Source organism: Solanum dulcamara, chromosome 5, assembly GCF_947179165.1.
Source record: "Solanum dulcamara chromosome 5, daSolDulc1.2, whole genome shotgun sequence".
Classification (NCBI taxonomy): Eukaryota; Viridiplantae; Streptophyta; class Magnoliopsida; order Solanales; family Solanaceae; genus Solanum; species Solanum dulcamara.
Window position 1 is genome coordinate 70,353,444 of NC_077241.1, and position 26,401 is coordinate 70,379,844.

The following is a 26,401-nucleotide window of genomic DNA, read 5'->3' on the forward strand; positions in this document are numbered from 1 at the left end:
TATCTCTTTATTCTACCTTCTCATCGTCGTCTTTTGTTCTTCTTCTTGCACTGCCGAGTCCCCAACACACTTGTCTTCTGCATATTCCTTCCGATACACGCCCCGGCCCCCTCCCCCCGTATCAATATCCTTTCACCTACTACTCACTCTCTCTGTTTTCCTTCTACTTTACCCATAGATCCACTTAAAATTCAAACCCTAAACCCCTCAAACGACGCCGTTTGATTCATCACCGATCCAGGTTTTTGATCCGAGAATCCAAGCTGGAGCAGTTGAAGACAATAGGTAGGGAGCTCGCAATGGGCTCCCAAGGAGGATTTGGACAGTCTAAAGAGTTTCTTGACCTAATTAAATCAATTGGAGAAGCCCGATCTAAAGCTGAAGAAGATCGAATCGTGATTAGCGAGATCGAAATCCTCAAGAAACGAATCATAGAGCCTGATATACCTAAAAGGAAGATGAAAGAGTATATAATGCGACTAGTGTATGTTGAAATGTTAGGACACGATGCATCATTTGGGTATATACATGCTGTGAAAATGACACACGATGATAATTTGCATCTTAAGCGTACTGGGTATTTAGCTGTGACACTTTTTTTGAATGAGGATCATGATTTGATAATCTTGATTGTGAATACTATTCAGAAAGACTTGAAATCGGATAATTATTTGGTTGTTTGCGCTGCATTGAATGCTGTTTGTAAGTTGATTAATGAGGAGACTATTCCAGCTGTGTTGCCTCAGGTGGTGGATTTATTGGGACATTCTAAAGAAGCTGTTAGGAAAAAGGCTGTTATGGCACTTCACCGGTTTCACCAGAAATCACCATCATCTGTTAACCATCTTGTCTCCAATTTCAGAAAGGTGCATTCTTTTGTGTTTTATAGTAATAGTTGAATTGGTTGTCGAGAATACATTGTCACTTTTTGTTTGCCTTGCGTCTATTGTGACGAGGATGTGGAATAAATGTATTATTGAGGTAATTAGATGCAATTCAGCATAAGTTATACAGAAATTCGTGTACTATAATTTTAAGTGAGATAAAATGTTTTATAACAATACATGCCCAAGAAATAGTTGGTTAGGAGTATTTAGAGAAAAAAGATGCACTTAAAGTTATTAATTTAGCACAGGTTTTCCCTTCTCTAAATTTATCCTACTGGAAAAAAGTTATGAAAAATTACTAGTGTTTGAGTTCAAGATTGGGACATAGGAGGATGCAGTAGGACATGATCCGAAATAGTGCAAGTTTTCTTTCTACGAACACTTTATGTTCTTTTGATAATGATGATGCCCTAGCCAGCTTGCATACACCTTGACTATTAGTACAAGTACTAGGTAACTATGCCGACCAAGGCTTAGGCAGATAGGTAGATATCGTTTGATTTTCTAACACTTTTTTAAGCTGCACCATGAAGAGAAAATAGGATATTGATATTTTTGAAATTATATTTCCAATGATTTTGTGAATGTCCAGAGGATATTAATGACCTTAGTATGGTGTTGTATCAGAAAAGAGAGGATTGAGGTGCTGGGCAAAATTATGAGAAGAATGTGAAATTTGCCAGTGATAAGGATATAATTGATATCATGGTTGATAATGAACTGAAGCACGTGCACATTGAAAGGCATGCAAATATTGTTTAGATGCATTTGAAGAGAAAATAGTCGTTCTATGGCGTAACTGATCCTAGTTGTTTTTTAACAATTATTTTGGTTTGCAGAGGCTATGCGACAATGACCCTGGTGTTATGGGCTCTACGCTATGTCCTCTCTATGATCTTATCTCAGAAGATGTTAATTCTTATAAGGATTTGGTGGTCAGCTTTGTAAGCATTCTAAAACAAGTAGCGGAACGGAGATTGCCCAAGAGTTATGATTATCATCAGATGCCTGCTCCATTCATTCAGGTATGCAATCAAAGTTCTTGTTTGATCTCTTGCTATGTACATGAATTTTCTTTTTGAAAGTTCGAAGCTGGAAAGATTGTATTCTTATGTGTCTTGTCTTGATGCGAAGTTTCTCTTAAATTCTGGAGTGGCCATTCAAGTCCATGCTACCATCTTACTTTTTGAGGGCTGGGCCTCTGATTTGGCTGAGCTATTGAGGTTCAAGTCCTTTCATCCCAATAAAAAATCTAACAATTACTGCTCCTCAGATCCAAATCAGTTGGGTCGGCTATATGAATCCTCATTGTCATTTAAGCTCATTTTATATCACCATCATACTAAATAAAATAAAAGTGAAAAATTAAGTTAAATATAAAACCTATCGAGTCGCTATCAGCCTATCACCTATATGGATCTTTTTCTTCCATTATGCCCTATCTATAACCAACGACTCATTTGTTTTCATTAAGATTAAGACCTCAACATCTGAATGATTAAGTTGTTGTCGAACATGGAATGATTAAGACAGATTGTCTACTAACATCAACCAACAACAATCCCAAGAGTTGATTGCCCAATAAAATTTTAGAAAATCAAAAGTTGATATATTCTCTATCTACCAAAAACAATAGAAGTGAGTAGTTAGCATCTCCATATTTGACCTCATTCGAACTAAGCTACTATATAATAAAAAAATTAATTCTAATTCTTCTTTCCAAACTTATTTTTTTTATTTCGTTATCTTCCTAACCCATTATTTAAATATGAATGAAAAGATAAAAAGTTAAGAAGTTGGACAATAGTCTTGTCTTGATGGTGGCGGCCGTATGAGGTGTGATGGTTGACGATGCCTGGGTGGTAGTTGGCAGCGGTGCTAGTTGTGATGGTGGAGGTGATTGGTAGTAGGGATTGACCATAATGGTGGTGGATGTGATGGCAGTGGATATAAATATAATGATAATGTAGGTAGGTGTGGTATCAACTAACAATAGTGATTGACAACGGTGGTTAGTGGTGGTGGCTGGTGGTTGGCGGCAAAAATGGTGGTGGTGACTAAGGTGATGGCTAGTAATTGTGGATAGAGTGGTGGTGGCTAGTGATTGTTCTAGATCTTAATGATTTAAATCTATTTAGATGAATCAGTGCTTAAATCATAATGCAAACAAATGCACTTAATAACCTAAGGTCTGAACCATTTTGGTGGAAACAAATGAGGCCTAAGTATGTAAGGAAAAATTGGAACAAATCATTACAAATTCTTTTAATTGTCATGGAACTTAAATATAAAGAGAAAATCACAATTGTACTGAAAACCCTATGTTTCTTATATACGTTAGGCTCCCAAAAAAGTCTCATATTTCTTCTTCTTTTAAAGAGATTGAAAATGTATATACAGGGCAAAAGGGCAGCCCGGTGCACTAAAGCTCTTTTTATGCGCAGGGTCCGGGGAAGGGCCCGACCACAAGGGTCTATTGTACGCAGCCTTACCTTGCATTTCTGCCAGAGGCTGTTTCCGCTTGAACCTATGACCTTCTGGTCACATGGTGGCAACCCGTGACCTCCTGGTCATATTGTGTATATTATGTATATACACAATATGCATAAAGAGTTTTCAAAGGGAGTTTGCAATATTAAACTTAACATCTTATAAATAAGGCTAGGAAGGTTAGTTTTGGAATATTATACATTCTTTTCATATGAATCAACTATTATTTTTTTGATTAAGGTAACTTTATATTCACATCAAAACTCAACTGGAAAACCTGATGAGGTAGGATTTACAGCCCCTAGGGGGTAATTTCAAAAGCCAAAATCTGGGCAAAACTTTACAATTGAGCCATAAAGTCCACTAAACTTTCTACCTCCCCCCACCAAATCCTGTCTACACCAAAAATACAGCAGACTCAAGCTATTCGTCTTCATTTTCTGAATACTGCTGGGTTTCCCATCATGTAATCTTTCATTTCTTTCCTAACACAATGTCCAGATGAGGTAGGATTTACAGCCCCCAGGGGGTAATTTCAAAAGCCAAAATCTGGGCAAAACTTTACAATTGAGCCATAAAGTCCACTAAACTTTCTACCTCCCCCACCAAATCCTGTCTACACCAAAAATACAGCAGACTCAAGCTATTCGTCTTCATTTTCTGAATACTGCTGGGTTTCCCATCATGTAATCTTTCATTTCTTTCCTAACACAATGTCCACCAAATGCAGGTTGGGATGCATTTCCACCAGTCCTCTTTGGAACTTCTTCTTCTGCCCACTCCTTCCCACTGTCTCAGCATGTCTAAAGTAGTCTTGGGCATTACCCAGTTAACTCCAAGTATACATAAGAACATGTCCCACAGATTTACAGTTGTACTGCAGTGTAAGAACAGGTGATTGTTAACTTCTGCCTCTTTCCCACACATGTGACAACTTGAGCAAATTTGTATACCTCTTCTTTGTATCACTTCATAGGTTAAACATTCTTTCCTAATTGCCAACCAAGTGAAACCTGAGACCTTGTGTGGAATCTTGATTTTCCAAATTAGTTTCCAAGGCCATTCCATTTCCATTGTCTGATTAGAATTTAAGCTCCAGTAACAAGATTTCACAGAAAAAATTCCTTTCTTTTGCATTTTCCAGATTGGAGTATCAAGACCTTCAGTGACACCTTGACAAACATTTAGTGTCTGTAGTAATCCTGCTACTCTATCAATCTCCCAGTCATTTAAAGCCCTCCTAAAAATCAAATCCCAACCTTGAGGGCTCCACACCTTTGCCACTGTGGCCATCTGTTGTAGGCTCAAAATATAAAGGTTTGGGAACATGTTCTTCAAATTTTCTTCCCCTAACCATAGTTCATTCCAGAAACTGCTTTTTATCCCATCACCAATCCTAAAGGATAGATTAGGGATAAAGGATGGCCAGAGTCTTCTGATTGTCTTCCTGACAGAGCATCCAAAGGTACCGTTTACTTCTTCAGTGATCCAATTGTTCTGGAGACCATATTTTTGTGATATGAATCTCCTTCACAAAGCCAAATCTTGACTACAAAATCTCCATAACCACTTCTTCAGCAAGCTGGCATTCTGTATACTCAACTTCTTTATACCCAAACCACCCTGAACTTTGCTGAGTGTCACTACATCCCATTTAATAAGATTATATCCAAGCTTCTCTTTATTTCCCTGCCACAGGAAGACTCTTCTTGATTTGTTGATTTTCTTCTCTATATTTCTTGGTATTGGGAATAAGCTCACCATATAGGTAGGGAGGGAATCCATTACTGATTTGATAAGAGTTAATCTGCCTCCTAACTATAGATACTGGCTTTTCCATCTTGTCAGCTTCCTCTCACATCTTTTCAGTACTTCACTCCAAACTTCCACCTCTTTGTTCTTAGCACCAAGAGGCATCCCAAGGTATTTTGTTGGTAGGGAGGCCACCTGACATCCTAGGTTCACAGCAAGCACCCGCATATTAACAACCTGGTTAACTGGGTATAAACAACTTTTGTGCCAATTGACATGAAGTCCTGATATGCCCTCAAATATGGTTAAAATGGTCCTCAAGTGTCTTAATTGATTAACTTTTGCTCCACAGAAAGCCAAGGAGTCATCTGCATATAGCAAGTGTGAGATCTCCATAGCATCTCCCCTATTTACATTTGCACAGAAGCCTTGCAACCACCCATTCTCACTTGCTTTCCTGATCATGCAGTTGAGACCTTCTATGGCTAAGATAAACAAGAATGGTGACATAGGGTCACCTGTCTCAAACCTCTTTGTGACTGAAAGAAACCTTTAGGATTGCCATTAATGATAAGGGAAAACTTCATCGTAGATATGCAGACATTAATCCAGCTGATCCATTTGTTTCCAAAGCCCATATCCCTCAAAATCTTCAGGAGGAAAGACCAATTTACATGGTCGTAGGCCTTCTCAATGTCCAGCTTGCACAAGACTCCTAGTAGATTTTGCCTCACTCTACTGTCCACTAATTCATTTGCCAACAATGATGCATCAATTATCTGCCTTCCTTTCAGAAAGGCCATTTGGTGCTCTTCTACCAAAATCCCCATGACCTTCTTCATTCTTTCTGTGAGAAGCTTGGCTATGATTTTGTATACTCCACCAATCAGACTTATTGGTCTGAAATCCTTCAACTCTTCTGCTCCATGCTTTTTAGGAATTAAAGCTACAAAAGTAGCATTAAATGATTCCTCAAAAGTTTCCTTCTAGTAGAAATTATGGATTGTGTGCATTAAGTCCTCCTTCAAAGTCTCCCAGCGGACTTCGAAGAAACTCATGGTGAAACCATCAGGCCCAGGTGCCTTATCACCATCACATGGTTTAATTATATTTAGCACTTCATCTTGAGTGAAAGGCCTTTGCAACCACTCTTGTTCCTCCTGGGAGATTCTAGGACAGTTCACATATTCAAAAGAGGGCCTCTATGGCTCTGTTTCAGTATAGAGTTTTTTTACAGAAGTCAATCATGTTCACCTTAATGGCTTCTGGCTCTTTGATTTCCTCTCTGTTTATCAGTCTGTCTATATTGTTATATCTTTTATGAGCAGTAGCCATCCTCGGGAAAAACTTGGTATTTTTATCTCCCTCTCCCTGTTTTAACCATAAGATCCTGGATTTCTGTCTCCACCTAGACTCCTCAATTTTTGCCAGTTCCTCCAACTCTACCAAGACCGTAGTCCTCACCATCAACTCATCCTTAGTCAAATGTCTTGAATCTTGTGCTAGATCAATATCAGCTAATTCAGATAACAAACTATTTTTCTTGTTGCCTAGATCTCCACACATTTGTTTACTCCATTCTTTGAGTTTCTGTTTCAGCAACTTTAGTTTCACACTGAGCTTGTAGTCGGGGCAACCTTCCACTTCAAACTCACTCCACCAACTCTGAACTAGCCCCTCAGAACCATTCACTTTGAGCCACCAATTCTGAAACTTGAAGTAGGACTTATTCTGACCCCAGTCCTCACATTGTAGCATAATAGGGCTATGATCAAATGTCACTCTAGGCATGATTACCTGCCTTATATTTTTGAAGGTTTCTTCCCACTCCATTGAATATAAGAATTTGTCTAACCTAGCTGCATTGTGATGGTTTTCCCCTCTGAACCATGTAAAATTCCCACCATTTAATTAAGGGTCATGTAATTCCATCTCCTCAATCCAGTTGGAAAAATCATTCATAACATTTGTGATCCTATTGCACCCTCTTCTCTCTGCCATGATTCTAACTGTGTTAAAATCTCCGCATGTGACCCATGGTTCTTCACATAATTCTTTGACTGCTGCCACCTCTTCCCAACACTCTAGTTTCTCATTCCTAGTGTGAGGAGCATACACACTAGTGAGATACCAACTAAAAGTAGTCTGGACTGCATCAAATCTATAGGTGGTTGAAAAATGCCCCGTCTCTACTGGGCTTTCTTCCCATACTTTGCAATCCCACATGAGTAGGATTCCACCATTACTACCATCAACTTCTAAGTAGCCACACCTCATCCATCTGCTAGCCCATAATTACCTGGCAATACTCTCTACCTCCCTGCTTATCTTTGTTTCTTGAAAGTAATATATATCTGCTTTCCACTTCAACAGTGCATTCTTAACAATATTTCTAGTAGAACTATTGTTAATCCCCCTTACATTCCATGAAAGTAGTTTTACCTTCATTTACAGGCAAACCTAAGGACTCTCCCTTTGGTTCTGGAACCCTCCACCTGCTGGTTTAAACTAGATTGCAAGTTTTTTAGTTCGTTTTTTCCAATTCCTCGAGTTCTGGGTGTTGCAATTGTATTTTCCATTTCCCTGTTTTCCATAGTAGTCTTTCTTTCATCCAACCTCATCAGTAATGCATGTATTTCTTCTCTGAAGCCTTCTAAAGCAACTCCATAAGTGGTACTTAGATCCAGGATATGTTGGTTAACACAGTTGGATGCCCCGATCTCCTCTTCATCAGTTCATTGTGGTTCCCAGACATATTCAATGCTACTGGCTCAACATCATGAATTTTTGTATTTGCATGTTTTGTTCATCACCATTGCTTTCCAAAGTCTTCAAACACTCTTTTTTCTTGCAAATGCATACCCTCGCTTTCATGTGCCCTGTTTTGTTCAATTTTTTTTGTTGCATATCTGCGGCTTCTCCTTGAAGGTTCTTTGCATTGGGTTCGCCGACTTTTCCCATCGATGAAGCTTCCCAGGTGTTATAGGCTTTTAAGAATTGCATAGCTAGTTCTTTAAGACCACTTAGGCCTTCATTAATTCCCATGTGCCCTTCATGTTCCACTTCTTTTTCTTTTGCTGAATTAATTAGGCTAGATGGGCCATTTATTAACTGACCCATATTAGGTTTTGGGCCTAGGTTTGCATTGCACAATGCTTTCAGGCCCAAGTTCGGCTCTAGGGTTTTGAAAGCTTCCCCACGTGGCTGACCCCTCTCTTAATAAAATCGAGTTCTCTGCAAAAACCTTTGGTCCGAAGCTGGTTGATTGTTGGGTAAGGACCCTCTGAGGCTTAATTTGAGTTTCATCTTCTCCGGCGGCCACTTTTACCAGAGCTTCAGACCATAATTGCATCGTGTATTGGAGATAGCCGTTGTCAATTGTCACTTCCTTCGGCACGCTAGAGCCATCACCATTAATTTTGATTCTCGTTCATTTGAGGTGGTTTCGTAGGTGAGTCTCCTCTTCCGTTTCAACCCAACCTCCACAAAATCACCAATGGCTTTGAAGGTTTTTTGAGCCCAGAGATGCATTGGCAGACCCACCACTCTTAACCCAAATGGATTTGGTCTGCCACAATCCGCCGATGTGCCTATTGTTGGACTCCACCATTTTGATTAGAAAATTCTTCCACACCCTGTCACCTTCTACCACTTGTTCTGCTGTGGTCTTGGATGCAAATTTGAAGAGGAAAATCCCCATCCCCATTTCGTAAATATTTAGACCGTGAGTCTGCTTCCAAAGATTATTTGCCTATTTCCTAATCTCTGTAAGAGTTGGAGTCTCACCTTTACTGACCATAAATTTTCCCACCAAACTCTTCTTTAGTACCTCAATCTGGGAATTTATGTCCTCGTAAATGTAAATTTTGTCCCCCCTCTTAAATGTGTTCTCTATTGATATGCTTTTCCTCCTCTCATTCGCCCATTTATTGCTTCTTAGCATATCCGCATAAGGAATGTTGTTGTCAACTAGTCTATGTTTCTCTAAGTTCCTCCCACATTTGTGACTATTAATGTATATCCCAATTTTCTCTGCAATTTCTGTCCCGCCTGACTTAAAGGTTAACTCCGGTATAATGATCACTGCCCTTCTTCTACCTCTGACGTTTATCAAGCTTATGTATCTGCCAAACTTGTTGAAATTCCTAGCACAATAGATTTTTGAAAAGGCATCTTTTTTTTCCATCTTCTAACTGAGTTCCCCTTTGATTTGGAAGCTTCTCGCAAGATCAAAGAAATCCATTCCATAGCCTTGCCATTGAAAGTTGTTCTCGTTATGCAATTTTTGTTTCTTTCTGTCCAGTCATACCAATCTCCTGTTGTTCCTGAGGTTTTTGCGATATCGTAGGATTTGAATCCTACCGCGAAATAAATGGTGTCGTCCATCGAATTTTTTGGCAGAGGTTGAAAAAAGAAGAGGAGAGAGAGAAAGAAGCGAGGAGGTGTTCCAGTGATCGGAATGACCACCGGAGAGAGAGGGAAGAAGAAAACTAGGGTGGTAGTTCTCAGGCAACCTACTGAGGGTTCTCTCTCTCCTTGAAAGTAGGAGAGAGTTTTTGGGAAAAATGCCCGAGAGCATTTTTTTCTACTAGATTCATATGAATCCACTATTATTGTTTAAAAGTCACATTGAGGGAGGTGAATGTAATATTCTAAACCACAAGGGAGGTTATTGTATAAAGGTAATCCAAGAGGAAGGTCGTTGAAATTATTCCTAAAATTTATCAATCACCTGTGGGATTATACTCACTCGGTATGTTGTTGTATTTCAATTTTGGTGAGTTACTTGAGATCAGTTTGTGCTATAGTTTGTTCCTTGTGAATCTTAATCTCTTTGATTTTATTACTAGTGATTGTCTTTTCTTCGCTTTCCAGTTTTCTATTACCTCTTGAATTAATTCACCTTTCTACAAGCCTCTACTACATTGTAAAAGTATCTTTATAGTTGAATGAGACAAAATCTCAAAATATGTAAAGTGTTCTCTAATTTTCTTAGTATGTCTCTAAAATAGTGAAATAATGTTTCAATGTAATATTTGAGAATAAAATATTGGCTTATATCAAATTGTAGAGATCACCAAATCTAAGAATATACCTGAAGCCAATTTTAAACCCCCCCCCCCAAAAAAAAAAAAAAGAAAAAAAAAGAAAGAAGAGAATATAGCTGACACCATCTAATTTTGTACCTAAGGCACAATTGATTATTAAATTGATCAACTGAATGAATAATTTGATTATATGTATGTTTCCAGCAAAAATGTTTTGCACAGTTATGATTTTCTAGCCTTGCAGAGTATCTAATTTTTGACAAATAGAACTTGGTCCCGTATAAAGGTGATGAAGAACTAACCAATTCTGCCTGTCAACAAGTAAACCCGTGTCCATTTGCTGGCAATACATTGACTTTAAGGTCAAAATGACTTAAAAGGCAAGTTCTACATTTACTAGTTTCAAAAAAAAAACTATAAAAGGCCTGTTCTACGTGGTGGTTTGATCAACTATGTTGTATGAGATGGAGCGTTGGCCAATCAAAAACTCTCATGTTTAGAAGATGAAAATTGCGGAAATGAGAATGGTAGGGTGGATGTGTGGGCATACTAGGAGAGATGGAATTAGAAATGAAGATATCCTGGACAAGGTGGGAGTGACCTCGATGCAGGACAAGATGAGGGAAACGATACCAAGATGGTTCGAGCATGTGAAGAGGAGATGCATGATGCCCCATTGTGGAGGTGTGAGAGGTTGACTATGCATGGTTTCAGGCAAGGTAGTGGTAGAGCGAAGAAGTATTAGGGAGAGTGATTAGGTAAGACATGAAGGAGTTGTAGCTTACCGAGGATATGATCTTAGTTAGTAGGTTGTGGAGGACACAGATTAGGGTAGAGGATTGGTAGGCAGTAGAAGGTTGTCTCGCTTATCCTTCCAGACTAGTAATCATAGCATTTCTCCTCTAGATCTCAGTTGTGGGATTACACGGGGTATGTTGTTGTATGTCATTATAAAAATGCAATTACATTATGCTTTCTTTTGGGTGGAAATAGAAGTGTTGACATTGAGGAAATGGAAAAAGGGAGGATTACGAGTTATTGAGAAAGATAAACTAGGAGGCTAGGACCCCTCTAAGTCAGCTTTCACAGTTTCTTCCCCCTCTGGAACTAGGACCAATCATTTTTTCTTTCCTTTACCTTTTTTATGCCAAACCTAATGTTAGTTTCTTCATTTGTCATGGATTGAGAGGGAAAAAAACATGCTGCTTATTTCTTTAATCAAATGTAATACTAGTCTGATACAAAGAACAATTGAGAGGAAAAGTAAAAGGCTTTGATATTCACATCATCACATGAAAAGTTGTCAATTTGTTGGCTTAATACAGTGTCTAACTTGTATAGGAAAGACCAGTAGCTTACTGAATAAAGTAGTGCAAGCAATCTGATGGGGAATGTAACCATCAGATTTGATCAGTGTTTATCCATTGATCTTCTTAATTATCTGATTGTAGAGATTTTTGAACTGTTCCATTGTCTATTTCTGTTCCATTTTTTGACATGTAAGCTCATTTTTTGTTCTTTTACATGCAGATCAAATTATTGAAAATTCTGGCATTACTTGGAAGCGGTGACAAAAAAGCCAGTGAACAAATGTATACAATTGTTGGTGACATTATGAGAAAGAGTGATTCGTCAAGTAATATAGGAAATGCTATTCTATATGAGTGCATATGCTGTGTTTCCTCAATACATCCTAACCCCAAGGTTTTAGAAACTGCGGCAGAAGCAGTTGCCAAATTTTTGAAGGTTCGTCTTCTTCATCCTGCTGTGCGTACTTTTTGTTGCAGTGGGGTTGCCTCTTTGTTAGAAGCTAATTTTGTTCAAAGTTACCTGGTGCACAGAATGATAGCCATAATCTAAAGTACTTGGGGATTGATGCGCTTGGTAGATTAATAAAGATAAGTTCAGAAATTGCTGAGCAGCACCAACTGGCCGTGATTGATTGTTTAGAGGTAAGAAATGTTCTTTCTCAGGTTTGCTCTAAACAAAGAATATTTCAATTTATGGAGCCACGACAATGTTGGCTTGTCCTTCCTGTTTATGCCTGCAATATATTGCTAGACCGTTCAGGTATTCGATTCAGCATTGCAACACCTTTATTTGCGATTGCATGCCTTTTTTTCTTTCTTTTGAACTGTATCATGTCAAACATAATATAAGTTATAGCATTTCGGTGCTTTTCAATCAACAAATGCGGGTAAGAGCAATAATTAGTCTCTTTTACTTCATTTTTTCCCCCTTTTTTGACATATGCGTTAATTCAAAGAAGACCAAGGTGGTGCCACCAAAAGAAACAATAGACCTATGTTACAACGTGTAAATAGAATGGAGCCTCTAGGTACCCCCTGATTTCTTCTATTACTTCAAATTGACGTAAAATCTGGAGTACTTTTGATCATCTTTATAGAGTACTCAATTTCGTTGCTTACTAGTATGGGCTTACTTCCGAAGGTGAATGCAAAAGACAGACATGAAATCATGTAGACTTCGCTTCTTTGCTTTTTTCTTTTTGATTGGTACGTTGGTTCTTTCCTTTCTTATGCAGTAGAAACTAAATTTTCTTCTTAAGGTCTAAATTTTGGACCGTCTGTTTATTAACACCTGCAAAGCCAGAACAAGAAACTCTTAGCGACAACTGCTGGAACTTTAGGTTTTGAATAAGTTAATTATTCAACTTAGTGATCATGACACGGGTATATTGCAGTCTTTAAAGTCCACATTTTGAGACAAAATAGAACAAGGTTATGGGCTTTTCTTTTAGCCAACTTCTAAGTAGCTTTTGTCTTCCACAAGTCCGGTTATTTCTTTAAATTATGGCTAGTTAGTTATCTAGTTTGTTTTATGGTATATCTGGGTATTACTTTATTCATCTATAACACTGAGAGGAAAACGGAAATTAGCTCCATTTCCCAAGAAGGAAAAATTTCCTCCCTTTAATTGTACAGAAGTAGCTATTAATCAATACGCTTTGGAGATGGAGATGCTTTCTTTGGTGTTTCTGTTTATGATGCTGAGTATTTTACTACAGGACCCAGATGACACACTGAAGCGGAAGACTTTTGAACTGCTGTATAAAATGACAAAGCCATCGAATGTAGAAGTTATTGTCGACCGTATGATTGATTACATGATGAGTATAAATGATAACCATTCTAAAACTGAGATAGCATCCAGATGTGTCGAACTTGCTGAGCAGTTTGCACCGAGCAATCAATGGTTTATCCAGGTCAATTTAGTTTTGCAAATTAATTTTCCATAGCATTTCCTTTATTGTTGTACCAACTACAATGCTTTTGATGTGCTTACAGACCATGAATAAAGTGTTTGAGCACGCAGGAGATCTAGTGAATATAAAGGTTGCCCACAACTTGATGCGGCTGATTGCTGAGGGATTTGGAGAAGAAGATGACACTGCAGATAGCCAGCTGAGATCATCAGCTGTATGTCTTTTCAACATTTTTGTTTCTTTTTTTTATTGATGAAGTAATGTGTTTCATTTACAAAAAGCATCCAATTTTGCCTAGGAGGCAAAAAAACATGTTCTAAAGATAAGTAGCTACTAGGCAATGCAAAAAGAAATGATTAATATTTTCTGAGCTTTCCTTACACATGTAACATCTGTTAACCAATTGAAAGCCTCTTCTATTAAGTTATCTAGTGTTAGGCAAGCTCAATTCAAAAAGACCAGTTGAAGCAGGTAACCTTGTTTGGGAGCTTGGTCTTCCAGATCAACTTCCACGACCAGATATCAGAATCTTGATTCTGCAAACTAAACTGCTTGTAACACTCTTTAACTGTGAAGTTGTTTCTGTTCCCCCCCTCAAAATGTCAGGTGGATTCTCCACAATGGTATATTCCTCGACCCTAGCTAGTAGGTCCAGTGGACTTCCCAGTTTCCAATCTTGTACAGCTCTTCTGAGGTGAATGTCCCAATTGTTGCCTCTTCTGTTGTCATTATGGAGGAGTCTTTGGCATGAGAAATCTGGAAAATTGTGGGGAATTCCACTATGAGTGATAAATTGCTGATGTATTTCCATGGTCCTACCCCATGTGCATTTTTGGAGCACCAGTTATCCAACACCCATGTTTTCCAGAGCTTGAGTCAGTAGTAGCATACCTCCATAACCATTTAATTAGCATACTCTTTTTATGCATGCCCTAATCTCTGATGCTGATGAAACTTGTGAGAGCTGTTGTTTCCTCCCCATAAGAATTTCCTTCTGATTCTGTCTAACTCATCCTCCACCTGCTTAGGAATGGGAAATAGAGTCATGAAATATGTATGCTACCAAGAAAGCTGTCGATGAGGGTTAGCCTACCCCTCCACATAGACAGATATTGCATACATCTCACAGTTCTTGTATTTGACTCCCAGTGGAAGACATAAATAGGTTGTAGGGAGAGAGCCAATGGAGCATGCCAAAATACCGGATACCTCTTCTAAGTTAGGCACATTGTTTACTGGATAAATGATACTTTTCAGCTTGTTGACATGTAACCTTGATAGAGCCTCAAAGAGCAGCGGGGTCAGGTTCAAATAGAATGATCTGTCTGCCTCACAGAAAATTAAGGTATCATCAGCATACAACATGTGGGAGTCCAGTTGGGAGACATTGACTGTGGTCCCAGCATATAGGCACATTGTTTACTGGATAAATGATACTTTTCAGCTTGTTGACATGTAGCCTTGATGGAGCCTCAAAAAGTAGCAGGGTCAGGTTCAAATAGAACATTCGTGATCTGTCTGCCTCACAGAAAATTAAAGTATCATCAGCATACAACAAGTGGGAGTCCAGGTGGGAGACATTGACTGTGGTCCCAGCATTAGAACCAACCCTGAAACCCTGAATCCAGTCCATTTGTCTAGCCCTTTCTAGCTTATTACTGAGACCTTCCATGGCTAGAATAAATAGGAATGGTGAGAGTGGATCATGCTCTTTGATCCCTTATGTGGGGAGAAGAATTTCTCAGGCCCTCTATTAACAATTACTGAGTATTTCACTGTTGTGCTACCGAACTCTACCCATTTTATCTATCTACCCAAACCCCATCTTCATTTGGATAGATAATAAACAAGTCCAATTGAGCTGATCAAAAGCCTTTTCTGTATCCACTTTGCACATGATACCAGGCTCACCACTTTTGTACCTCCAATCTAGGCCTCATTGACAGTTGCATCAGTAATTTGCCTATGCTTGATGGAGGCCTTCTGATGATTAGAGACTAGTTTCCCCATTACCAGCTTCAGCCTTTCTGCTAGTAGGTTGGCTAGGATCTTATACACTACCAATCAAACTTTTAGGTCTAAAATCTCTAATCTCAACAACCCCCTTTCTTTGGCAATTGGAGCAATGAAAGAGGCATAGCAAGATTTATCCATATAACATTGCTGGTGAAAATGATCGATGGCTCTCATTACCTCTGGCTTAATAAAGTCACATGACTTTTGCTAGAAAACCATAGTAAATCCGTTTGGGCCAGGCGCTTTGTCTGGTGCACACGACTGAATCACATGTACCTCATCTTCCTCAAAAACTCTCTCGTAGCTCACTCTGTTCTCTTGAGATTCTGGCAACATCATCAAAGCCAGCATTGGGTCTCCATGCCTCATTCTCAGTATAAAGGTTCTGATAAAAATTCAGAATCTCTTCTTTGATCACCGCTTTATCCTCCGTTAGACCAGTGTCCAGTCTGACTTTGTCAATGCCATTATTCCTTCCGTATGAGCTAGCAATAGTTTGGAAAATCTTGTGTTCCTGTCCCCTTCTTTCATCCATAAACCTCTTAATTTTTGCCTCCCAAGATATTTCTTCAGCTTTGGCCAGCTCCGTAAATTCCACTTTCAAGCTGACAGCCTTCTGCTTCTCAGGTTGGGATAGGGGTCTGTTTTCAGCAGCCTTATCTAGCATGGAAAGCTCCTCCAAGGCCTTGTCTCTCTTTACATCCAACTTCCCAAAGACTTCAGTATTCCAGTTGCTAATTTCCTTCTTGAGGTTTCTCAGTTTTTGAACCAGAACAAAATTTGGGCTACCATTGATCACATAGTTCTGCTACCAATTCTTTATCATGTCTAGGAAACTTTCATGCTTCAGCCACATATTTCAAATTCAAAGTAAGAAGGATTTGTGTCCCATTACCGCTCTCTAAAAGGATAGGTTTGTGATCAGAGAGTGCTCCAGAGAGGTCTGTTTGCTTAAAAGCTTTCATTCCATTCAGTTGAAATGAGAAATCTGTCAATCCTGGAAGCTTGAGAGTGTCTTCCCCCCTTGCCCAGATGAAAAGAGCTCCTTGAAGAGGTAGGTCTATGAACTACAGGTCCATTATAGTATCAGAAAATTCCCGCATAGCTATGGATCTGTTTGTGCAGTTGGTCCTCTCATTTTCAAATCTACAGGCATTGAAGTCTCCTCCAATCACCCATTGACCACTCCCCGTGCCTCTGACTGATCCCAATTCCTGCCAGAACTCAGTCCTTTCTGCATTTGAACGAGGCCCAGATACACCGTTACTGTATATGACCAACTGAATTCTTCTTGTAGGTTCTCAAAGAAGCAAGTGATTGCGAAGCTTCCTGGGACTGAGTCATTGCATTTCCATATTGTTTCATCCCAAAGGACTAGAATATCCCCCTATTGATACGGGGTTACTTTTGGCTTTAAGGGATACTGATCATTATGACAAACATTGCTGTCCTGTGCCTACCTTTTGGAATACTTCTTGCATATGCTTTTTCCCCATGCATTCATGATTACCTTGCTTTATCTGTAAAAAAACATTACTATCCTGAGCCTGTTTAATGTCTTAAATATATTTTATTTCTCACAGATGGAAACTTTTAGAAGGCTAAGAGCTGGCATAACTTTCATAGAATCTTCTCAAAACTAAGTAAACAAACTGATAGAAAAGAAACGTTCTGATTAGTATTAACTTGTCAAAATAAAAAAGGAAAAGAAATAAGGAGAAGATATGCTTAAATAGCTATTATGCTAGAAACTGGTGGCTTGTCTTCGTATTTTCATGTAAGTGGTATAGTTTATTCTTTACCAAAAGGTGGTTTTTGGTTGTTGAGGGGCCTGATGTAAATTAGTTTCTACGATTGTTTTAGTGGAACTTTTTTGGGGTTTTATTCTATCAGCATTAGAAGGAATCATCGGTTACTTTGTTAGTTTTTTTTCCTGTTCTGGTAGCCTGAGAATAAGATAGATAGTGGTTGTTTTGTTATTCTGATTTGTGAGTAACTTAAATTGTGTGATTACTTCCTTGTTTCTCCGTCGTGGCAAGATGAAAATTTGAAATATTCTTGTTGCAGATTCTGGATAAGATTATGTTTTCTCTTCATCTTGCTCGTGTTGTAAATAATTGCGCAGCAGATATTGTTTTCGTTTATCCTGTTTTTGCACTTCTAACAGATAACACATTGACTGGTTGCAGGTGGAGTCATATTTGAGTATCATGGGAGAGCCAAAACTTCCCTCTGCATTTCTTCAGGTTTCCAATACCAGTCGTCTCCCTCTCTCCCCCTCCCTCCATCTTTCTCTTCCTACTTGCAGTTACAAAATGATGTTCTGATCAGGGCTCATGTCATGTGTATATAACATTCTCAGTTTACCTCTTCTGGTGCTTAACTCATAACTTTGTGAAGCGCAGGTTATTTGCTGGGTCTTGGGGGAGTATGGTACTGCTGATGGGAAGTATTCTGCCTCTTATATCACAGGGAAAATAAGTGATATTGCTGAGGCACATTCTACTGATGACACGGTCAAGGTATGTGAGGTTCAATTGCAAAGCTTCCTCAACGTTCTGGTTTTCAGAGTTGTGAACCCTCTTTGCCATTTAGACACACTTGAGAGGATTTGATCTGAGCAACATGGGAGGATAGCTCCCATGTTTTGGTATGATTGTCCAGGACATCAGGTTGTAGAATTATGTGTTTAGATATCCGAAAGTGATGTTCTTTCACAATAGTGCGTGTTTTAAAAGTTATTTTCTTTCATAATGGTGTATCTGAAGACCTGCTGTCTTGTACCTTTTGTATCAGAAGGTACTCAGGTGGTCGGCAACTCGGCTGTTTAACAGGATAGTACGAATCCGCTCTTTGTAATTGATTTTTGATATCATTACGATAAATACCATATTTTATCAATTATTGTAACTAGCATGAAGGCTAAATTGACTTTCCTAAAGAGCCTTGTAGGTACTTGTTAACGCTGCAAGTTGGTTCCATAACGTCAGGTTAAAATATGAGTAATTTATTGCATATACGTAAGTGATTTGATGGATTTTTTTATCCATTACTATGTGTTCTTTGGTCATTTGTCGAGACAAGCAAAAGGAAATTGCACAACAGTACAAGTAATTTCCTCTGAAGGTGGATCAATTTTCTTCTCTATTTTTCCTTGTTTCAACCGCATACTGAATTTCGTTGAAGCTGAAATGCTGGCAACTATTCATTTCTACAACTGCAAGAGATTAGGTTATTTTGTTGGGTAAAGATGGTAAGCAAACAAGAAACCCTTTGAGCTATATCCTGGTCCTACATTATATATATATAACCAAGAAACTCCTCAGAAACTTTTGGCACATGGTTTGAAAATCGGATTAATGGCCTTGCCCTTCTATCCGTCTCCACTTAAATACCAATCTTTAATCGGCAGGAAGGTTCGAACCTATGACATGCACCTAACCTGAACATCATGCATTGCACTTTGACCACTAGACTAAAGCCTTGGGGGCCATTGTGAAGAAAAGACTTGTAGCAGACAAAGCATGTGTAAAGTTGGTGCTAAGAAGTTAAATCTTTACTTTTATGGAACTAGGAAATTCTTATATTTGCTCAAATACAGGAGAATATGTGTGAAGACGGATAGAGTTTTGATAAACTTCTACAACTTATATTCTTGGTTAACAAGTGAAATTATTCTTGGCAAGTAGCATTTTTTGCATCAGGTTCTTCCACATTTAGGAAAACCTATTTGTTACAGTCAAATTATTTGCCAGGTTGTTTGTAATCTTTATGTAGAGTGTTAAAAGTCTATACAAAATCTTCTCTGCTGAGTTCTTCAAATTTGAACTCCTTATGGATTGTCTTTTCCTCTGTCTTAGGCATATGCAGTATCAGCACTTATGAAAGTATATTCATTTGAAATAGCAGCTGGGAGGAAAGTGGACATGTTGCCTGAGGTAAGTAAATTTACCTTTCGAGCCAGGTCAGTTAGCCTTTTTTTTCCCCCTTTAGACAAGATTGATTTAGAGATACTCGTGTCTATCCCATCAGTTAGGTTGATAGGTTTTTGTTTATTTTCCCGACTCCCCATATTGTACCTTTTGGTATGTGATGTATCTGCACCTTTTGGTTCCATTTTGAATAAATTCCCATGTTTCCTGCCAAAGAATAAAAAGTTCTTAGCAAGGGAGAAAAAAATATATCCGTTTCTACAGATGCAGAATAATCACTACCAACAAAAAATACACCTCAGTCCCAAACAAGTTGGGGAGAATAACCATCTGATTTAATTTAGTTTAATGGCGGTAGGAAGTTCAGATTACCATTAAATATAAATTCTTAGAATCATAAAGCAAATTCTTTAGTTATTTCTTCTTTCTGGTAGAACCACCCGCCAAATGTTCTATTGCTGATGAGGAGCTTAACACTTCAAAGTTATATCTTAATCAAATGAGTTTCGTGTGGGCAAGAAAGTGAGAATGAACCGTTTTTATGATTTATCTTTGTCTTTCTCCCATGGAATTAAAGAATCGTATTGCCTTCCATAACAGATCATTTTAATATTGGAATGAAATGTGCCAGACTAGAGTGGGATGGACAGAGGATTCATACAGCCAATCTCAACCTCTTATGGAATTGAGGCATATTGATTGATTGCTTTCTTATTTAAAATGAAACTGCTACCACCAATGGTTATGATGGGATAAGATAGGATGCCTCCACCCTTAGCCAAAGGACTCGGGTTCAATCCCTGAGATTTTTTTTTGTTAGGAGCTTTTCCCCCTTTAATAGGCCTTAAATGGGGAATCCGGGTAAGTCGGGGTCCCATAGTGGGTACCTGACACAGTCTGGGAAAAAAAAAGATATATACTTTAGAAAGGAAGATTGAAGAACATCTCCATACTATCTAACAAGGAGAGTAAATGTCTTAAGTATCACTTCACTAAAGTCTGTAAATCAATGGACAGGGGACGGGATAAAAATTATTTGTTCATTTTTCCCACCTCATTTACTGTGAGAGAGGATGTGATGGTGGAAAAACCTTGACATCATACAGTAAATAGAAGGATTAGTAATGTAAGGCACCAAGACCCAACTCCCTTTACTTGTATCTTCTTTTTGAGTTTTTTGCTGTTATTAATAAAATGAGCCACCAACTTTATCAACAACCAAAAGAAAACCACTAACCTGGGGGTATATTAGCTTTAAAAGATAATGAAGGCGAATTTTAGGTTTCATCAGAAAAGAATTTGTGAGATTATCTATGTTTTGAATGTCTCTGGAAATAACATGAAGTTAGGGAAGGGAAAACATACCTTCAAACTTCTCTCTCGGTTATATGCAACAGATGTGCAAGTAAAAAGAATCAGATTTAATAATAAAGGATGGACTAGGGAGTTTTTTCATGTCGAGAAATTTGTTTGGGGCCAACCCTTAGGACGAACTGTAACCTTCAAAACTCAGGAATAATGGGCCTTTTCTATTGGGGACGAGGAAAGGCAGAGCTAAGCCAAAGAAGTATTGGGGAGAGATGATTAGACAGGATATGACACATCTTCAGCTTACCTAGGACATCACCTTAGATAGGAGGCCGTGGAGATTGCGGATAAGGTTAGAAGGTTAATAGGTAGCTGAGCGTTGTCTTAGTATTAGCCTATTCATGTAGTCTTTGGCTTATGATACCTGTTATCATTTACTATGTTTAGGTGATCGCACCTTGTTGTTGATGTGATGGTTCCTTGTATAACTTTCACACTGCTTTTCTATTAGTTATGTTTTTCGCTGTCGTTTTTCTTTTCCATTAGTACTTTGATTTGCTTCACTTGAGCCAAGGGTCTTTCGGAAGCTTGTCTACCTCCAAGAGGTAGAAGGTTTGCATACACTCTCCCCTACCCCGATTCCACTTTGTGGGATTTCACTGGGTATGTTGTTGTTGTATGTCTAAAAACAGGGGAAAGGAAAAAATACAATGTATTGGAATTTCTTGTTCAATGCTCGATTTTCTTCCTAACCTCAATAAAAATTCCAGAGTGCTGAAGTATTGGCTCAATGCAGTGTCAATCATTCATTGAAGAGTTGTTAGCATCAAACTCAACAGATTTACAACAACGAGCATATGAACTTCAATCGGTTGTTGGCTTAGATGCTCGTGCTCTTGAAAATATTATGCCAATGGATGCTAGCTGTAAAGACATCGTGGTAAGGACTTTCTTGGAATTTTTCATGTTTCTTAATGAAGGTTATTTTCAAGTTATTAACAGGGTTAAGACATTGATGGGGTTGTCAGAAATTCAAGTTTTTACCACATGTCCATTTTACGAGCATTAAAGTACATGCATCCACCTTATGGAAGGATGTTACTGATCAGTTCTGTTATGAATTCATTATCAATTGGCAGATAGCTTTGTTGAATATATCTGGTTTCGTTGTTCTTGTATCACCGCATTTGGTATTATCCCCCACATCCCTGCAAAATAAAAGATAAAAAAAGGATACATATGCGGCCCCTTAAACTTTTCCAAATTTTTCACTTAAAACACCTGAAGTAAGGGTTATACCTATTGAACACCTCAACTATATTCAAACTGTGTCAATTGAACACATATTGCACAATTCTAGATTAGGTTCAGAGCGTGAAAGCCACTTGCCATGACATGAAAAATAGAGCCAATAATAAAAATACACATCATCAAAGAAGAAAAAATCAAAACTAAAAGAACGAAAAAAAAACTTTTGCGGCTTATGGCATTCTTCTTCCCCAGTGAGAAGCCTTCATCTCTTTCCACCACTGAAGCACCAAGAGCTAATACCAGATATTGACTTTCTTCTTTCTCCTTATTATTATTTCATTATCACCCTACCTTCCCCCTACATTCGTCCTATTCATATAGTCCCTTCCGACTTTTCACTCACTCCTCAAGCATAGTTTTCAGAGAGAAATCATACATTTTTCAGTTTCTGGGATGAACTTCAAATGTTTGCCTAGCCTTTATTTTACCTGGTACAATTGCTCCATAGATAAACAACGGACAAGAAAATCTTAGACAAAATGGCTGCAAGGTAGGATGCAATGAGGAGAGACCTGGGTTAGCCCCTCAAAGTTGGGAAATTGGGGAGAAGTCGTCTGCAACTTTTGGTATTGCATTAAACCAAATGGAACTTGCTTGGGATACCTTTATGCAATTCACTAGGCTACAGACTTATTTGAAGAAGGAAGGATAATTTTAGAATCAAATTTATATTTTGTTTTATTATTGTGGTTCAGTGATGTGCAGCGGCGAGATAGGTGGTGGCTATTGTTTTGGTGGCAAGAGTGGTGGAGATGCATCATAAATTCATGAGAGAAAAAATAAATGAAAATAATATAGATTATGGCTTTCCACTCTCCCAGTGGAGAGTGCATTGCACATGCTATGCCATGTCAGCAACATATGTCAATGAGGTACACTTAAAATTAAGATCAAGTGTTCAATAGGTATAGCTATTAGTTCAAGTATTTAAATGGAAAATTCCGACAAGTTTAAGGGGCCCTGTATGTATTCAGCCAATAAAAAAATATAGGAACTTATTTAACTGTTTTTAGAATATGTCCTCAACCTGCCAGCGTACAATTTCTGGGTAAAATGTAGGTCTTCTACCTTAAATGAGCAACAAACCATGGGTCTATCTTCTCATAGAAGGCTTTATATCACTAATGTGTGTGGAACTTTTGGAAAAAGTTGGCATGCTTATTTTTTGGAGGATTCCTGGAGATGGTTCTGTCCGCTCTTGCTATCCCGCGTAGGATATATTGTTTGAAATTGTCTTCTTCATGTTGGTGTTTCAAATTTATCCCTTAGAGCCTGTTTAGTTGGGATTATCCATAAGTTAGGAATTCTAACTTATGTCTTTTAGCTTATTTTTGTCGTTTTGGCTTGAAAACAAGGGTGCTTAAAAACACTTTTTGATTTTACCCAAACACTATAAAATTGCTTGAAAGCTATTTTGGCTTAAAAACACTTAAAATAAGCCCATCCAAACAGGTTGTAGCATCTTTTCTCAAGCAACAAATACTTAACTTTCTCTGGGATGAGATTGAAAAATGTTAGGGTGCTGTTATTTCCGTGTTGTGGGTTTCATATTACCAACTTATTTTCTTTGTGGATGAGAGTGAAAGAGGTTAAGGTGATGATATGACCTTGTTATAGATTTGCTGTTTCCACTTATTTTCGTTACTGTAAAGATATGATTAAGTCTACTCTGTCACAAGGCTCATTTTTTTTGTTTTTCAATTTTTGTTTTGTTTCTCAATAGTGCAACTATTTTGAAAATTTTTCTGCAGGTTGATAGAGAACTATCGTTTCTCAATGGTTATGTTGAAGAGTCACTGAATAAGGGGGCTCAACCCTATATTCCTGAGAATGAGCGATCAGGAGCTTCAAGTATCAGCAATTTTAGAATTGAAGAACAACATGGGTCCTCGGGACATTCTCTTAGATTTGAAGCCTACGAGCTTCCAAAACCTTCTGTACCATCAAGACCCCCAGTCCCACCAGTATCCTCAACCGAACTTTTTCCTGTACCAGAACCAACTTATCACAGAGAGTTTCATGAAGCTGTTGCTCCAAAGATGTCCGTGTCTGGTACAGGCTCATCTGAAATCAAGCTACGACTTGACGGTGTTCAAAAGAAGTGGGGTAAGCAAACTTATTCCTCTTCTTCACCATCTACTTCAGACTCCGATATCCATAAGACTCAGAATGGAGCGACCCAGCGTGATGTACCAAGCAGCTTAAGCTCAAAAACACGTGATGTATCTTATGATTCAAGAAGGCAACAGGAGGATATTAATCCGGAAAAGCAAAAACTTGCTGCATCCCTCTTTGGCGGTGGATCAAAAACTGAAAAAAGATCAGCTTTTGGCCAAAAGGCATCAAGGCCAAACAGCCATACTGTAGACAAGTCTCATGCAGAAAAGAGTGGACCTTCTGATGGAGGTGCTGTAAAAGCAAGTCCCCATCCACCTCCAGACTTGCTCGACATGGGCGAACCAACTAGCATTAGTAATGCAACTTTTGTGGATCCTTTCAAGCAATTGGAAGGCTTGCTTGATTTAAACGAAGGAACTACAGCTCCAGGTTCCAGTGGTGCTACTAAAGCACCTGATTTTATGTCTCTTTATGGTGACACTTCCTTAAGTGTGCAGAATATGGGAACGGCAGATCTCCTTTCAACTGGTAATGGTGATGCAAATCTTATCTCTGGAATTTCACATGCACCCGACAAGAATGGCCATGGGACAGGAAGTGCAGTTACTCTGTCAACCCAATTAAGTAAGGGACCAAATACTAAAGAGGCTTTGGAAAAAGATGCACTTGTGAGGCAAATGGGTGTGAACCCAACAAGTCAGAATCCCAACTTATTCAAGGATTTACTTGGGTAAGGTACATGGAATGACTGCATTTTGAAGTCTATTGAAGCCCTTTTGGAGAGTGTATGATGGTTGAATTAGATTTTTGTTGCTGGAAAGGTACAAGTATGTTTGATGGCAAAGCTTACAACCGAATACAATTTGCAAGGGAACTAATTGTTGTATGAGCCTGTGGTATATTTTATAGCAGTTGCAGGTGGGGAGTTCTAAGTTTAAATGGTTTCAACTGGTAGGAATATGTGAGGCCTCTTTAGCTTTTCACCTTGAGGTTTACAGAGTAAGAGCTTGTCAAGTTTGGCGCAGTCACGACCATGGATTTCCATGCGCTTCAAGTTTGTCAAGAGTTGTGTTTTATGTGAATTTTCTTTTTTATCTTATTGAAGACCATTCAATATGTTTTTATTTTGGAGGCAAACTGTGCTATTTGGAGAGGTATTGTACCCTTGTGTGAATGTAAAGTAATAATCATTTTTCAGGTTAAATCGATACTGGCTGTATCAGTGGAATCTGGATACCATGTAAAGGCAGCTAGTTTTGCAGAAACCTTTTTATCTTTAAATAATCTGCATATGACTATACAAGTCTTGTAGTTTCATGAATGAGCTCAATTATGTTTTATCTACTGCTCTTCAGTTGTATGTTCATCGTGCTGCCTTTATATGTATTGGCTTATAAGAAGAATAAGAATCTCATTGGTTCTAGATTTCTAGTACTGATTGCATTCAATTCCTAGATCAGTAGATGTTAATTTGTAGGTTGATATCTTGTAAGCACATTAAGTCATGCATATTATTTGTTAGTTTTGTGTTAGTCGTTTGCAAGTAGTGTTGTACAATAAGTGAAACTATAAACCTTTACTATTACAGCATATCCCATGCAATCCCACTAAGTAAGGTTTGCGGAGGGTAGGTGTACATGGATCTTACCCCCTCCAAATCAAAGTAGCATTATGAATAATAACTACTGCAAATAACAATAATAGAAATTGATGAATAAGAATCTACATGAGTAATATTACGACTAATAATTATGAAGGAAAACCTTTACTATTAGAACTGGAAAATTACAAGAGTATCATATTGTTAGAAACAAAATGTAAAATTTTACACTAATTGGTAATTTTGTGCCAAGTTAGTAGAACATGAAAGTTTTGGTCCCTCAGATGTTTGTTGCATTGGTGATTGAACCTCCATGAAAAATGTAGTAAGTTTGGTGTTGGGTAGCTAAGCTTTAGGCAAAAATGTTGGAAGCCTACTCATCGACTTTAAACGCGAATTTTTGCAACTTGGATTACATATATTTGAAGTTAATATTGAAGTAACTAAACTTGCAAATTATTATACACTGCGATAAGGCTATGCACTTGCCCACATATTGCTGATCTCAAAGTTTGGATAAAAAAGAAAAGTTATTATAGACTGACAGTTGCCATAAAATTAGTCAATTTTTGAAAAATCCTCACAATACAAAATAGCTGAAATTTAAATGAAAAAATACGATCAATAAGAAAATATATCCCAACTTATTCCGGATTGAGACTTGTCATTGCTATTTTTAGACGGTGGTATAGTTTTCTTCAGAGTGCACATGC

The 26,401-nt window shown here is 38.2% G+C and overlaps 1 protein-coding gene across 1 annotated transcript; it reads left to right on the forward strand.

Moving 5' to 3' along the window:
* Nucleotides 1-25,391, forward strand: LOC129889549 (AP-4 complex subunit epsilon). The gene is made up of 11 exons (XM_055964905.1): nt 1-866; nt 1,727-1,912; nt 11,708-11,923; nt 12,019-12,129; nt 13,206-13,403; nt 13,486-13,617; nt 17,609-17,665; nt 17,825-17,941; nt 19,280-19,357; nt 21,456-21,599; nt 23,722-25,391. Exons 1-11 carry the CDS (start codon nt 300-302, stop codon nt 24,820-24,822), a joined length of 2,907 nt encoding a protein of 968 aa, XP_055820880.1. The 5' UTR covers nt 1-299; the 3' UTR covers nt 24,823-25,391.
* Nucleotides 25,392-26,401: the final 1,010 nt, after the last annotated feature.